The following is a 16,316-nucleotide window of genomic DNA, read 5'->3' as shown; positions in this document are numbered from 1 at the left end:
GGATGGCCAGCACCTTCTCCAGCCCAGGAGACCTGGGTTGAATTCCCAGCTCTGAATTCCCAGCTGGAGCACCCAGCTCTGTCTGCTCTTGCTGTGACAGATGTTGAGAAGCAAAGAGGGCAGAGATTCCCATATCCTGGGCACCAGGGACCCACAGAGCCAAGGTTAAGCCCAGAGAAGGGGGAGAGGGAAGGGAAATATTGCAGTGCACTCCTGGCCACCTGACAATGCTGTGGTGAGGTTAAAATGGCACTGCTGCAGCACAAACCACAGCAGCCCGAGCTCTGAGGTGCCCAGGTGGATTAATGAGGATCAGGTTAGGACAATAGCAGTGTTTACATGGACTAAACTCTGTCCCTCAGGGCCTTTGAAAGCAATTCTTCCCACTGCTGAAGTATTGATTAGAAAGGTCTGGAATGACTTCCACTGCTACAAACTCTCTCTAAAGAGTTCCCAGACACAAAGATCTGCACAAATCCTGTGTTTCTGCTTCAGACTCACTAGCCAATATCTTTGGGAGCCAGGGGAATGTGGAGATGCCAGGGGAAGGACAAGGTGACCCATCCACAGCCCTTGGCACAGAGGGATTTTCTCAAATGCCTTTGCACCAGGGCAGGTTGGGGCTGGATGTGAGGAAAAATTTCTTCAGTGGTCTTCAGTTTGTGGGGCAAAGAAAGCAACAACTGTCCCAGCAGAGGAAAGACATGGGTCTGTTGGAATGAATCCAGAGAAGGCCATGAATATGCTCCAGGAGCTGGAGCCCTCTGGAGCCAGGCTGGGAGAGCTGGGGGTGTTCAGGATAGAGATGAGAAGGTTTTGGAGAGACCTCAGAGCCCCTTCCAGGGCCTAAAGGGGCTCCAGGAGAGCTGGAGAGGGACGGGGGACAAGGCACGGAGAGAGATTTGGGACAGGGAATGTCTTCCACTGCCAGAGGGCAGGGATGGATGGGATACTGGGCAGGAATTGTTCCTGTGAGGGTGGCAGGCCCTGGCACAGGGTGCCCAGAGCAGCTGTGGCTGCCCCTGGATCCGTGGCAGTGCCCAAGGCCAGGCTGGACAGGGCTGGAGCAGCCTGGGACAGTGGGAGTGTCCCTGCCATGGCAGGAGTGATGTGGGATGGGATTTAAGGTCACTCCAACCCAAACCATCCCAGGATCCCAAGTTAACAGGAATGGTTTTATATTCCTAAGGGGGTTATGGGCACAGGGTGACCCCCTCCCTTGGCTGGGAAAGATGAAAAAGCTGACATTTTGACATTTGATCCCAGCCACTGGAGACACCCCAACCTCACCACAGCTCCCTTGGTGCATCCCGTTCCTGCAGAATTTGATTTTCCCCTCCTTTGGCTCTTCTCTTTAAGAGTTCCCAGACAGTTCTGGGAGCACCTGAGCTTTCCCACACCTGCTGGGAAAGTTGGGGAATCTCTCCCCAGGGGTCCAAACCCAGCCCAGGGATGTGTTGGGAGTCTCATCTATGAGAGGACGAGACCTTTCCTCCCAGCCCCAAGATCGGCGCTTCCAGCCTTGCCCCTGCATGCGTTTTCCAACTGGATGTTTTTTTCCTTCGGTTCCTGGGGACCTCTCGTGGTGGGAAGTAAAACCACATTTATTTGGGAAGGGCAGGAGAGGTCCCAGCTGGATGAACAGCTCTAAAGAAACTGCGGGGGTCAGGAACCAGGGGAGATTTCCCAGACAGCAGCAGCTGCCCCTGGAGAGTTGCAAACACCCACCTGTGCCAGGTGAGCTCCCTGCAGGTTCCAGGAGATCCAGAGGATGACTCCTGGTTTTACAAATGCACAACCCTGGCAGCTGCAGGGGTGCCAGGCCAGCTGTGCCATCCTTGGAAGTCACCATGAAACCCCTGGGATTTGGATTCTGACAGCATTTCCTTGCAGGAGCCTCCCTGGAGGAGCAGAGCCTGTGATAGTGCACAGCTGGAATTCTTTGTGCTGCTTGTTGGTGTTTCAACCCTCCAGTCCCATAAACCTGGCTCAGCTGGATGTTTAAATTTGAGGCTTTTTTCAGTAGGGAAAATTCCAGTGAGGAAGACCTGAGCTGTCAATGAGTGGGGGCTGTTCCACCACTCCTCCTGCAGCTCCCAGGCTGGAGTGTTGTGGGTGAGATCAGCCCTGAGACCTCAGACAAGGCAGGTGCTTCCCACAGGCACCAGGAGGGCAGGCTGGACAGCAGGAGGAATTTCTTCCTGGAAGTGTGGGCAGGCTCTGGAAGGGGCTGCCCATGGAAAGGCTCTTCCCCCAGAGGTGCTGGCACTGCCCAGGCTCCCCAGGGAATGGGCACAGCCCCGAGGCTGCCAGAGCTCCAGGAGCTGCCAGGGATGCCCAGGGTGGGATTGTTGGGGTGTCTGTGCAGGGCAGGGACAGGAGCTGGGCTGGGTGATCCTTGGGTGTCCCTTCCAGTCAGGACATTCTGTGATTCTGTGATTTTGTGTTTCTGTCTTGCAAAGGGCTGTGGGGACAGAAGGGCACATCCTGCCCAGGGAGGATGAGATGGGGCAGCTTTGCCCCCAGAGCAGCTGTGGCTGCCCCTGGATCCCTGGCAGTGCCCAAGGCCAGGTTGGACACTGGGGCTGGAGCAGCCTGGGACAGTGGGAGGTGTCCCTGCCATGGCAGGGTGGGATGGGCTTTAAGGTCCCTTCCAGACCATTCCATGATTCTGTGATCAAGGTTTGAGCTGCTCCTGCCCCCTCCTGTGGGGAACACCTGGCCAATGAATTGTGAGGGGCTCAGGGCCTGCTGTGATACCCATTTTCACTCCAGGGGTAACTCCAGCAGTACCTGGGTGGGCAGCCAGGCCCACCCCAACCGTTCTGGTTGTTCTGTGGTTCTGTGATCTACAAGGACTTTCTTACTATGAAAAAAATCCAATGTGATTTAATTTTAATTTTTTTTTAATGGATGCTCCTGCTCAACATCTCCAGGAGCCCAGGGCAGCTCAGGTTGGGGATTCCATTTCCCACACCCCTGGAATTGTCCACCCTGACCCCAAGAGGGTCCCAGCACTGGGAGGTGCTGCTGAAGGCAAAACCCCTCTGCAGCAGCCCTGCAAGTCCTTTAAGCAGCTCCAAGACCCCTCCCTGCCATTCAAAGCTTTCAAAGTGATGCTCCAACCCCATCCCACCCCAGCCCCACTCCTATCACACCCTCTCTCATTCCCAAGGGTTGGATAATTAACATAATTACCACACTATGGACTGCCTGCAGTGCCTCTCCCAGAGGCTTTGAGACCACCCTGCTCCTGGGAATCTGGGCTTTCCTTGGGAGAAGGCAGAGCCCTGCTCAACACACCCCATCCTTCAGCCTGTCCCCCACACTGTGAGCAGGGATCTGGCAGGAGCTGCAGAGGAAATCCAGCTTTTCCTGGTGTCTGTCCCTGAACTGTAGGATCATTCCTCTGGGTGCTCCAGAGGTGTCTGGTTTGGGAATTCCAGGCCTTTTGCTCCAGGTGCTCTTTCCAAAGGACAGATTTATAATTCCTTCTTTCTCGTTCCTCCTTCTGGGTTGCCTTTCCCCCTTTTTGAAGCCCTCCCTGTCACTCGTGGTGTGCAGAGATGCCTCTAACAAAGGGTTGCCAACTAGTTCTGGTGGAGCTCTGGAAGTTCACTGGATTTCCAGGTTGGCCAAGTCCAAGCCTCTCAAGACTCAGGAATTCCCAGTGCTGATGCTTTTGCTGCTTGCACAGCACTGGGTCATGTCTGGCTGCCCCAGATTCCTGTCTTCTCCAGACACTTCCAGCCTGGCTCTTGGCCCTCCCCCTGTCCCTGGTGGCCCACCACTGAGTTCTCAAGAGGTCAGGCTTTCCTCCTTCCTGGTTATTCCAGACTTGGGTAGACATGGAACTGTTGGAGCAAGTCCTGAGGAAACCACAAGGATGTTCCAAGTCTGCTCTGGAGCCAGGCTGGGAGAGCTGGGGGTGCTCACCTGGGAAGAAAAGGCTCCAGAGAGACCTCAGAGCCCCTTCTAGGGCATAAAGGGGGTTCATAAAAAACAGGGAAATCACTTTTTACATGGGCAGATACTGACAGGACAGAGGGGAACAAATTTAAACTAAGAAAGGAGAGATTTAAATTAGATATTGGAAGGAATTGTTCCCAATGCAGCAGGAACAGGTATAGGTTGCAGGAGCTGCACCCTGAGGGTGCCTGGGCACAGCCTCCACCTCTGTGCCCCTCTCCAGCTGTGTGAATAGAAAGCATTTCTAAACCTTTAGTGAGGGCTGGGCTCGGCCCGCCCAGGTAAAGCTTCATCCAAAGCCACGTTCTCAGGAGGGTGCTCTGGGGGAACCTCTCAGAGCCTCATCCAAAGCCAATTTTAGCCCTGTTTGGGATTTGCCAGCCCCAGAGGGATTTCCTGGGCTTTGCCACCCCTCTGTGACAGTCCTGCAGACCTGCCAGGCTGTTTGGTTTTCAGGCACAAGGTGGCACTGGGGGAGCAGCTTTGCTTTCTTCTCCCTTTTCCGTTCCCTTTCCCTTCCCTGTACCTCATCCCTGGCCAGCACAGCCCAGCCTGGGCAGCTCCTGGTGCCCCCACCCATAAATCCCAAATCCCAGCCCACAGAGTCACCCTCCTGTGAGTCCCACGGGCCTCAGAGCCTGCTCTGGAGAGCGTCACCCACAGACAGGGATGTGGGTCCAGTGCCACCCTGGCACCAAACCCATCACTGCCAGTGCCACCCTGAGTACCAAACCCATCACTGCCAGTGCCACCCTGGGTACCAAACCCATCACTGCCAGTGCCACCCTGGCACCAAACCCATCACTGCCAGTGCCACCCTGGGTACCAAACCCATCAGTGCCTGTGCCACCCTGGCACCAAACCCATCTCTGCCAGTGCCACCCTGAGTACCAAACCCATCTCTGCCAGTGCCACCCTGAGTACCAAACCCACCACACTCAGCTTTCCCGATTTCACTGCTATCCTGAACTCTCCCAGGGCACTGGGCATTGGGCACTGATTTATTTTCTTCTTGATTTATTTTCAGTGTTTCCCTGCAAGGGAGATGGGAGTGCTCTGAGCAGTGTCCTGGACACGGGGGAAAGGCCCCCTTGGCTGGCACCAGAGTCCCTGGCCAAGGGGCACCAGCACCTGCCCGGCGCCACCTGGGAGGGGAAACAGCTCTGGGGCACACAGGACAATGGGCAGGGATGGGGACACTTAGGAGCCTCACTGCAGAGGGGACAGGGAGTGGCTTTGTGGTGACAGCAGTGTCATGGGAATATGAAGCACAGTAGGTATTTAGACATCCCTGTGGCTCAAGGGAATAGGGAATTCCAACAGGGAATAAAGCACCCACTCTCCTCCCTGACTGTCCAGGGGCTCCAGGATGGGAAGGGGCAGAGGTGAACACTCCTTGGAGCAGGGGCAGCTGTGCCCTGCTCCAGGAGCATTCCAAAAACCCTTCCCAGCCCCTGTCCCCCCACTCAGGTGCTGCAGCTCCATCACTCCCAGCCCAGGAGCGCCCGCCCAGCTGGGGGCACACAGGGTCTGTCCTGATAAACACCCAGAGCTGAGGCAGGCAGGGAAGCTGGGAAATAACAGTCATGAACCATTTTAAACACTGCAGAGAAGAGCAGGAGCCTCCCAGGCACTTTTCCAGCCCAGCGGTTCCAACAAGCTCTTGGTGTGTTTACACACAAATAACAATAATTAAACCAAACCAAACAGAACCATGGGTGCTCCCACCACATCACAACCACGAAAATAAAACCCTCTGGAAAACAATCACACCTTTTCCGTGCTGTTCAGAGTCTCACACGAGTGCAGGCATTGAGTGAGACATTCTAGGATGCAGTTACACCGGTTAAGATGCCATTTATCCAAGGAACAGGATCCCCAGGGAATGGACACAGCCCCAAGGCTGCCAGAGCTCCAGGAGCTGCCAGGGATGCCCAGGCTGGGATTGTTGGGGTGTCTGGGCAAGGACAGGGGCTTGGCTGGGTGATCCCTGGGGTTCCCTTCCAGGATATTCTGTGGTTCCAGGAAAACTTCATCCCTCTTGCACAGGATGGGAGCAGGAGGAGTTTTGGTTCCAAAGCCCTGGGCATGGCTGGGTCCCCTCAAAGGACAGGAGCAGCATTTGTGACTGGATGTGTCCCAGTGCAGCTCAACAGCAAAATCACAGAGAAACAGGGGAGTGGATTCCTTTCCATAATTTCCCATACAAACTTGTGGGGTGGGGGAAATCCCTTAAAACATGAAAAGCAGATGGTTGATCACAAGGTTTTAAGGTTTAGGGGCCTAATAAGGAGGTTTTACCTCCTGCCTCTTCCCGGGGACGTTTGGAGCACTATGGGCCCCTCATTCCATAGGCCATCCAATACTAAGGAACATTTTAAGCAGCATTTTCCCCTCCTCATCCTGCAACTCCAGCTGTTCTGTAATTCCTGCCGTGCTCAGAAGTGACTCCCCCTTCTCTGCCTGTCACTGTGGCACCCCATGGAAAGGAAATGGTGCTGATGGGATCAGTGAGGGACGGGAGAAGATTCCCGGCTGCATTCCCAGTGCCTGGCAGGACCGGGGAGCAGCCAGCTCCACATCCAGCCCCAGCTCTGTGTTTGGAATGTGAATCTCAGGAAAATCGTGTTTTGCCTGTGCTGCTGCTGTCAGCGCTCCTCTGTCAGCGCTGAGGGACGTGCGATCCCTCGGAGCTGTGAGGGATCCATCACAGGCCGAGGAGAGGCCTGCGCCGCTGAAACACTTTAACACTGATGGCATTATAATTATCTCCCTATCAACTGCAACAAAGCGGCTCGGCAGGAGCTGCTCCACTTAAACACGGGAGGTCAAGGAAATTATCCGAGCAGGGAAGTGAATGGAGAGCGCGACCTCGCTCCGTGCACTGCCGATAATTAACGGCGTGGATGATTTATGGCGGGGCCGAGCTCTCGTCAGGCCCCTGGGTCACACACTCGGTACTGGAGGGGCCCTGCTGCCTCTTCCCAGGGGATTGGGGATGGGCAAAGCCTCCAAACGTGGAGGGTTCCTGGCTCCAGGGGTCGTGGATTTATTTCCCACATATTGGAGTGAAATTCCTCCCTGTGAGGGTGGTGAGGGGCTGGGATGGATTTCCCATATTGGAGTGAAATTCCTCCCTGTGAGGGTGGTGAGGGGCTGGGATGGATTTCCCATATTGGAGTGAAATTCTTCCCATGAGGGTAGTGAGGGGCTGGGATGGATTTCCCAGAGCAGCCGTGGCTGCCCCTGGGTCCCTGGCAGTGCCCAAGGCCAGGTTGGACATTGGGACAGCGGGAGGTGTCCCTGCCATGGCAGGATGGCTCTAAGGCTGCTTCCACCCAAACCACTCTGGGATTCTGGGAGGGTTCTGCTGGTTTGGGACTGGGAAACACAGAACTGTGGCTTGATCTGTTCTGGATCAGAAGAAACACAACACAGGAAGTAAGAACAGACGGGAAAAATCCATCCAGCCTCCCGGTCAGGGCTGGGGAAGGAAGAAAGGCTCAGGTTTGCCATTTCAGCAGGAAAATTCAGCCTGGACATTGTCCTGGTTTAGGGCAAATTTGGGAGGAAACCTCTGAATGGGGTCCTTCTAGGAACAAGCAGTCTCTCCCCCAACTGGTAGGGAAAATATTTCCTTTAACAGACGAAGCACTCCCCAGCACAAAAAGGAACAGTACTAAACAGCAAAACCTCTCACTGCTCTGAAGTGATGACAAATTCAGAATGTCCCTTCCGTGGGTTGCAGCCCAGCTCACTCAGGCTGTTCTCAGTCCCTCCAGCCTGGGAAATGTCCCAGCCCAGGTGAGCCACAGGTGTGAGCTCCTGGTGCTCCTCTGGGTTTTCAGTCCAGAGCAGGTTCAAATAGTTCCATGAAAAAAGAAAGAAACCACAGTCCAGGGAACCTCTCTGCCTCAGGTAGCCAAAAACTAAGCAAGAGCAAAGGAGAGCTCTCTCCTGCTTCCACTGCAGACAGCACAGTCTGTGTGAAGGATGCAGGGGAGCAAGGGCAGTCTCTGATGACAAACACTGCACCTCTTCTCTCGCTCCTGGAACCAGTCTTAAAGCTGCAGAAATCAATATTCAACACCGACAGAACAGAGAATTGGGGATACAAGCATCATAAAGTCACCCCAGGACAGACACACAAACCCCATTTCTGCCAGGGAGGACAGGGGTGCCTGAGGAAGCAGTTCAGCACCAGATGGGACAAAAATCCCCCAGGAAGGGGCTGTGTTTGGCCACCCAGGGGACAGAGCAGCTGCCCAGCACCTCCCAACTCAGCCCCAGTTGTTGCTGGTGGCCGTGGCAGGGCTGACCCTTGCCAGTTCCTGAGCAGGGTCAGGCACCTTCCTCTGGCCAAAGCCTGACCCATCCCAGAGGAAGCAGCCCAGGGATGAGCCCAGAGCTCATTTCACCAAATCTGGCCCTGATTCCTTCACTTGCCTTTCTTGATTACCCTTTTCCTGCCCCACATATCCTGGTTTTTCCCCTGGAAATCCCACCACCCCAGGGCACCTGGGAAGGAATTTCTTCTGCTCTCATTCAGCTCAACAAGGGCAGCATAGAGACCAGTAGAGGATTTTGGTTGAGTTTTTTTATGTGATTGGTTTTTTTCCTATTAGAAAAAGATACAATCCCAACCTGAAGCAAACCCAGGTTCCTGAGATCCACTTTGTGCCATCTCATCCCTTTCCCCCCTGGATCTCCATGGGTGATCCAGATCCTCACAGGCTCATCCCACCACCTCAGAGACCTGTCCCAAGCACAGGGATTTCTGATGCTTGCAACCAGAATCCACCCACTGATGGCACCTACCCATGGCAGGGAAGTCTTGGAATCTGGAGAATCCATGGCTTTGGCCATGGCATCCCCACCTTCCAGCCTGTGCCAAGGCACTGGAGCAGGATAGGCACCAGTTGCTGTCACAAGTTGTGCTGATGTCTCCTTCTTAGCAATAAAAAGGAAAAAAAAACACCAGAAAATGGGGATTTGGATTTTAGACACTTGGATTAAAATTTAAGGAAAGAAATGCAGGCTGGTTTCCCACCCAAAATAAGAACTTGGGGAGGAAAGCAGGAAGAATCCAAACAAAAAGACCAAAACCATCAGCAGGAGAGAGAACAAAAATAAGGAAAAACAAAGCAAGAGGAAAAGAAGAAGGGAGATTAAACAGGAAAGAATGAGAGAGAGTGAAAAAATTCAAAGTGGAAATAAGCAATCAAAAGGAATAACAAAGGAAAAGGAGCAAACAAAGGAAAAACACATAGAGAATAAAGGAGCAAGAGGGGACAGGGAGGGAGCAAATTCCTACAGAGAACAAAGAGGAGATGTGAGGCAGCCCAAGACACAAAACTGAGACAAGACAGCACTGAATACAAAGGGAAAGTGGAACAAAAATAGCACCAAAGTGGAAACATGGCAGGAGTGAAGGTCCCTGGGAGCTGACACTGGGCAAGGGGCAAAGCTGAGCACGGGGCTGAGCCCAGGGCATCTCGGCTCCGGCACTGCCTCTGCGCTCCCAGCACAGCCCCGGGGTGGGCAGGGCACAGGAGGTGCACATGGAGCAGGGACAGCAGAGCCCCGGCTGGAGCTGTGCCCTCCCCTCTCCTGCTGCACAGGAGACAGCTCTGCCCCAAGGGACCCTGAAGGGCTCAGGTGCTGTGATCTGCTGCGAGAAACGGCACAGGGAGCCCTCATCCCATAATGATCCCCCTTCCCTTAGTGATCCCTCATCCCATAGTGATCCCCCCTTCCCATAATGATCCCTCCCCCCCAGCCTGAGCTGTGCTGTCCTGTGGGGTCCCAGTGTGAGTTTGGGTCCAGCTGGCTCCAAAGCAGCCGTGCCAGGGCCAAGGCCAGCGCTGGAGCTGCTGCCACCTCCCAGAAAGGGTAAAAATCGCAGTGCAGCTGCTGTGGGAGACAGGAGGGAGAGACATGGGTGGGAACCAGCCCAACAGAGATAAGGGCAGGGCAGGAGCTTCCCCCAAGATTCCATGGAGCAGCTGGGCCTCTCAGCCCCTGGAGATGCAGAGGGGGTAGAGACCCCATTTGTAATTGTAATTAATCAAATTATTGTTCCCCAAAGCAGTATCCTGCCCATGATGGTGCCTGGTGAGTGCCCTCTCCCACTCCAGGAGCTTTTCCACGTGATTTTCTCCCCCTGCCATGCTATGGAGGCTGGCTGGGAGCAGCTGGGTGCTCTCCAGAGCCAGCCAAGGCCGTGCCCACCACAGCTCTCCCAGCACAGCATCTCAGGAAGCTCCTGCACTGCCAAGGATCCCTGGCTGCATCTTGCAAGGATCTCCAAGGATGAGGCTTTCAGGCTCTTTTTCCACGGTGGGGAACCTGCAGGAAACCCAGCTCCTCCAGGTGGGCACTCAGGAGGCTGGAAGGATCCCTGTGGTGGCTTTTCCACTCTCAGAATTCCGTCTGCTGCCACTGGTTTGGTGCTGGGTGCAGCTCAGCCCCGCCCCTTGTGCGCCTCTGGATCATTTCCCCTAAGCTTGGATTTCCAAGAGCACAATCAGAAATTAATTCCTGCCTGGGTTCTTGCCCATAACAATAAATCTGGGATATAACAGCCAGGAAAGACATTTGGAGAGCCCTTACTCCTCATGCCTCCAAGCCACCAGAGGGGACTAAAATAGAATTCCTCTTGTGGAAAGGAATTATCCCAGAGTTAATCCCATCTCTCTCCCTGTTTCTTTGCCTTCTGTTGGAGGAGCAGCTCTTGGCACAGAGGATCAGGGTGGCTGCTCCAGATAGTGAGCCCTGAATGGGCTTCAAAAGGAATATTTGGCACTGCAGGAGCCCCTGGAGCACACTCCCCAGGTCGTTCCTTTCTCACTGCTCTGAGCACAAGCCAAGCTCAGCTCCAAGTGGGACCCAAAGCACCTGAGCCAAATTCCCAGCTGGGGTTTGCAGGAGTCACCCAAACCAGCAGGAAATGGGCACTGGCCCTTCTCCCTGCCATAAATCCCCACCTGAGAACTTCCTGGGATGAGGAGCAGCTGAGATGGGCAGTGTTGGCACACTCATCCTCTGGGGTGTGACAGGACCACACCTGCTCCTGGCAGGATTTCCTGGGTGGCTAGAGGTTGCTGGGCTCTGAAGCTCCTCATTTCTGCTGGTTTTTATTTGGTTTGGTTGTGTTGCTGTCAAAAGGCACAGCTGACATTCCCAACCCAGCAGTGCCAACTTTCCTGAACTCCTGAGAGAGCTGAGGAGCTCCCCCTGATTCCAGGGAGACTTAAAGCCATCATTAATTTGGGATTTTTAAAATTTTATTTATAAGAACAATGATTTCCAGGAACCACCTGGCCCCAACACTCAGGATCAGCCACCCCACAGGATCTTGGCTTTGTAGTAAAATGAGCTCCAGCCCCCTCCTCCCCCCATTTCTAAGCTGGAAGGGATTTTTCTGTCCCTAAAGTGGCTCAAAGTCTTTCTGATGTTTAAAGGATCATTTCAGTTTAGAAGAGCCAGGGGAGAGGCTGCAATCCTTCATCCCAGTGTCCTTGGAAATCCAGCTGAGACTCCTAATGGCCACAGATGCTTTTCCCAGTCTCAAGCCAAGCAAGGATGGCTTCCCAAATGTGAAGAGGAGCTGCAGAGTTCCCAGTGCCTCGTTGCAGGCAGGAGTCCTCAGCTCCATGGCCATTAGCTGTGCCCAAAACTGCTCCATGCCCAAGCAGAGCTTTGCCATTGGGACTCCATGGGTTCAACTCTCAGCTTTGAAATGAGAGTTCAGCATCATCTGAGGGCTTAGAGAGAACCTTCTGGAAGTTCTGCTCTCTGCCCTGGCAGCACAAAGCTCCTGCAGAGGAAGAGTCCTGGGGCCTCCAGAGGGCTGTGGTCAATGGCTCTGAGTCCTGCTGGACATCAGGGGTGTCCTCAGGGTCAGTTTTGGGGCCAGTGGTGTTTAAATACCTTCATCAATGATACACAAAGGGATCAGGGGCACCCTCAGCAGGTGACACCAAGCTAAGGGTACAGTGACACCCCTGGAGGACAGGGCCAGCCAGAAGGACCTGGACAGATCCCAAAGTGGCCCTTGGGAATCTCAGGAGGTTTAACAAGGCTAAGTTCAAGTTGGGTGGCCTCCAGGATCAATCCAGCCCTGGGAGAGGGCCCTGGGGGTGACACTGGACATGGCCCAGCCCTGGGGGAGGGATTGGGATTCTGTCCCTGTGCTCAGGTTGAGACCCCACCTGCAGAGCTGCCCCAGCCCTGGCCCAGCCACAGGCAGCACCTGGAGCTGCTGGAGGAGCCCAGAGGAGGCTCCAGGATGAGCAGAGGGATGGAGCAGCTCTGCTGGAGGAAAGGCTGGGAGAGCTGGGAGTGTTCAGCTGGAGAGGAGAAGCTTTGGGTGAGCTCAGTGTGACCTTGCAGGGCCTGAAGGAATGATGGAGAGAGACTTTGGACAAGGACACAGGGAGTGGTTTCCCACTGCCACAGGGCAGGGAACAGATGGGATATTGGGCAGGAATTGTTCCTGTGAGGGTGGCAGGCCCTGGCACAGGGTGCCCAGAGCAGCTGTGGCTGCCCCTGGATCCCTGGCAGTGCCCAGGGTCAGGTCTGGACACTGGGGCTTGGAGCAGCCTGGGACAGTGGGAGGTGTCCCTGCCATGGCAGGGGGTGGCACTGGATGGACTTAAGGTTTCTCCAACCCAAGCTGTTCTGGGATTCCATGGTTCCATCTGCTCTGAAGCAGATTGAGCAGTTTCCCAGCATGGATCTTGCCCCTGGGAAAGCCCTGAGGGTGTAAAATGCTCCCCGCAAGGGCTCAGGTTTGCCTCCTGTGCCATCCTGCGAGAGCCCTGCGGCACCAAAGCCCAGCAGGGCTGGATGTGCCCCCTGCCCAGGTGACACTCACCTGGGTGACACTCACCTGGGTGACACTCACCTGTGCCCCAGCTCAGGGAGGAGCTGCTGCTCCCTTTGGTCACAGTGCCCCCACAGAGACCCTTCCCTCCCACCCAGGAAAATCACCAGCCTGGTGTTCAGGAGAACATGGATGCAAGGAATGGGTTCAAGGAGTGCCCCGAGCTCCAGGGGACACTCAGGAACATTTAGGGACACCAGCCTGGGCTCAGGAATGCAGATGAGGCCTTCACTGACCACATGACATCTCTTTCCAGCCTGTAGCTGTCATCCTGGTGAATGGCAGCAGCAGGGATGGATGGAATGGGAGTACATCTGTGCCCACCATATCTTTTGATCTCGCCTTCATTTTCCATTTCTTTTAAAAATGGAAGTTTCATTAAAACAGCAGCACTTTTCTATTAAATGAGTAACAGAGAGGAATGACTGCCTCTGTATCTCAGCTGCAGAGAATCTTTTGAAAATCACTCAAGAGGCAAGGCTCAAATCAGATATTTAATAAGACTAACTTGGAGATCACTTCTTAAAGCAATTAACAGATGATTAGAGATAAGCGAGATGCAACAACGAGACCCAGATCTCAGATTTCTCCGGGGTGGGGGTGCAGCCCCGGGGTCACTCTGCAGTCACAAACGGTGTCAGGACAGAACAGCAGAGGAAATTCCCACTCTTCAGCCTGATTTTGCTCCTGTTTCCAGTCGTTTGGACGCTGCAGCTGGTGGAGCGGGGAGAAGGGGCCAACCCCTTCTGGGGGCTCTGCCCCAGCTGAAGGTCCTGAGCTCAGGGTTCATCTCCACCTTCCTTGTGCTCGGTCAGGGGCTGCTTTTCCTTCTGGAGCACGAAGGAAAGGCAGCTCTGAGCCTGAACCTTCCAAAGGATCCCAGAGTCAGCAGCAGCAGGATCCTCATGCCCCGGCTGCCCTGTGCCACCTGGCATGGGGACTGCAGTGGCACCGGGGACACGCGGCCATCCCAGAGGGACCAGGGACAGGCAGGGGCCGGGACAGAGCCAGGGACTGGGACGGAGCCCAGGGGCTCAGCACAGCCAGGATGGAGCCAGGGAGCAGCCACACTTCACATCCAGCCCTGCATCTCGCCCCACCACTGTGACATGTGACAAAAGCCATCTGCTGCCACCCTGGGCACTGGCAGGGCTCGAGCTGGGCTGAATTACAGCACAGGCAACATCCAGGGGCTGTGTGGCTGCTCATCCTGACCCACACAGGCTCACCTCTCCAGTATTTGCTCAGTTTAAGGGTTTTACTGGCGTTTCACCAGTTGGACAAGAGCTGTGGGGTCTCAAAGCCCTCAGGGTTTCCTGAAGCCACCAGGAAATTGTTTCTCTTAGAAGGCAGCAGCAAAGGCAAGGGGAGCTGGCTCATGCACCCACAGACTTGTGGTCATATTGGGTTTGGAAGTGCTCAAATTTATTACACAAGAGATGATGCAACAGCGAAAAAGAGAGCAAAATTCTACATTGACTCTCTACTCTGCAAGTCAGGACAACTAAGAGGTTTTACTTCATTAAGGAAGGCAGGGGAAAAATCAGAGACAGCCCCAGTGATTGAGGGAGTCTTGTAAAGCCTAAATGAATAATCAGTTCTAGGTGATGCTCGTTGCTGTAGAAGGAACAATGAAATAGATCTGCTTCTGTTCAATAAATTACTAAAACATCAGTTATAAACCTGCTGCATGGCATTGGAAATTCAGCTCGTTCAACATCCAGGGAGCTTCATCCTGATGCAAATGGAAGACAGGCATGAGTGCTCTGCAGCAAAGGACTCTGTGCACATCCCAGCTTGGGAAACATATTTACACATACATCTCATATATTAATCTATTTTAGTGTACCCTAGCCAGAGGGCAGCCACAAAGAGGATTATTCTGGGAGAAGGACAGGAGATGGGCTGGTTTCTCCTCCCTGCTGAGCAGAGCCTGTGTCCATCCACGTGCAGCAACAATTCTGCAGGATTGTATTTCCCTTTTCCAGGTAGCCACATGTCAGGACCCCAAGCAGAGGTTTCCCAGGTGGATTTGATAGCCAAGATTTGGTAGCCAGGATTACTGTGAGCCAAAAATAAATCAGGTAATAATCAGGTAATAATCAGGTAATAATCTCAGATGAGATCCCTCCACCAGAATAACAAGCCTGAAGTGACTTCAGGGCCAAGCTGTTATTTGTTGGTGCCTTGGCCTCCCTCCCTGTCTCTTCCACAGGTCAGGAAGAGCTGCAGTGACTTGGGGGGACCTTGGCCAGGCCTGACTAAGACAGGGGTGCTCAAGCCTCAGAGAACATTCCTGCTGTCACCCAGAAGGGCAGGCAGACACCCCAGGTCATTCCAAGGGGAGCCCCTTTGGGCTCCCCAAAGGGAGGTGCTGCTTTCGCCAGCAGCATTGGGTGATGGAGAGCGGGGCAAGGGGAGGTCAGGGGGTTTATTCCACTGCATTTTTTTGGGCAACTTCTGTGATTAAGGGTTGGAAAGGTGCACTGGGAGCTGCTGGGCATGTTTTGCTTCTCCAAAACTCAGGGAAGGGGCTGCTGGATGCAGGGGCACGAAAGGGAAAAGGGAACAAGGAGCCAGCAAAACATCACATCCTTCAAACTCGGCTCCTTTGGGGCTTGGAAAACCTTTTCCTCTCCCAAGCTCCTCAGTTTCCACACTTGCCAGGCAGGTCTGTCCAGGGTTGTGGTGCAAACCTCCCCAGCCCCTTGGGAGAGCTTGGAGATGTGTGGGAAAACAGAAATTCCCTGTAAGTAAATGCTCCCAGACTGCCCCAGCTCGTGACAGCCACTCCAGCAGGGAATGTGGCACCTCTTGGAGGGCTGGCCAGAGGGAACAGCAGTTCTGAGCCAGCTCCACACAGCTGGGATCAGCTGGGGGAGACTCACAAATGGTAAAATAAAGCCACAAATGCCCATTTCCCCCAGGTTCTCTCGTAGGAACACGAATAAAGCTCTGGTTGATATTCCATCCTTTCCAAAGGAGTCCAGGTGGATCAGTCCTCATCAGCTGTGGCTCAAGTCACACTCCCCTGTCTCTTTCAGCCTCTATTTGATGAAGTTTTTAATTGTCCACCTCTGCCCTGTGCAGCTGCGAAGGATCAGGTCAATGCCAGCCATGCCCCTGTTCTCCACCTCCAGGCACCGCCCCGTGCCCTTGTTCAGGATGGCTCCGTTCTGCAGTCAGAGGAGAGGGGGAAAGATGGAAAAATGAAGATATTAATTGCCTGTGAAGCAAACCAGGACCAGGAGGGTGGGAATGCAATTCAAACAATAAAATAATTCCCCAAATAAATAGAATGAGCATCCATTGTCCCTGCCAGCACCCAAAGGACACCTGTAACCTTTAAATCCCCCAGCTGCTGGGAAGTGGGACGCCTCTGTAAAAGCTGTGTTATTTACAATCTGCTTTGGGACAAAAGTGTGTGAATGAATGTCACTCTTCATCCACAAGAAACAAA

The 16,316-nt window shown here is 54.0% G+C and overlaps 1 protein-coding gene across 1 annotated transcript in view; it reads right to left on the bottom strand.

Annotated features, from left to right (window-relative positions):
• Positions 1-13,337: 13,337 nt before the first annotated feature.
• The window catches only part of GALNT17 (polypeptide N-acetylgalactosaminyltransferase 17), a 204,963-nt gene continuing 201,984 nt past the window's right edge, over positions 13,338-16,316 (bottom strand). Inside the window, exon 11 of the mRNA XM_033078255.1 lies at positions 13,338-16,032. Within this exon, the coding sequence (XP_032934146.1) occupies positions 15,904-16,032 (129 nt within the window). The 3' untranslated portion in view covers positions 13,338-15,903. The remainder of the gene's footprint in view (positions 16,033-16,316) is intronic.

This window comes from Catharus ustulatus, chromosome 22, assembly GCF_009819885.2.
Source record: "Catharus ustulatus isolate bCatUst1 chromosome 22, bCatUst1.pri.v2, whole genome shotgun sequence".
NCBI classification, from domain to species: Eukaryota; Metazoa; Chordata; class Aves; order Passeriformes; family Turdidae; genus Catharus; species Catharus ustulatus.
The sequence above is the reverse complement of the archived record's forward strand: the minus strand, read 5'-3'. Positions and strand labels throughout refer to the sequence as shown.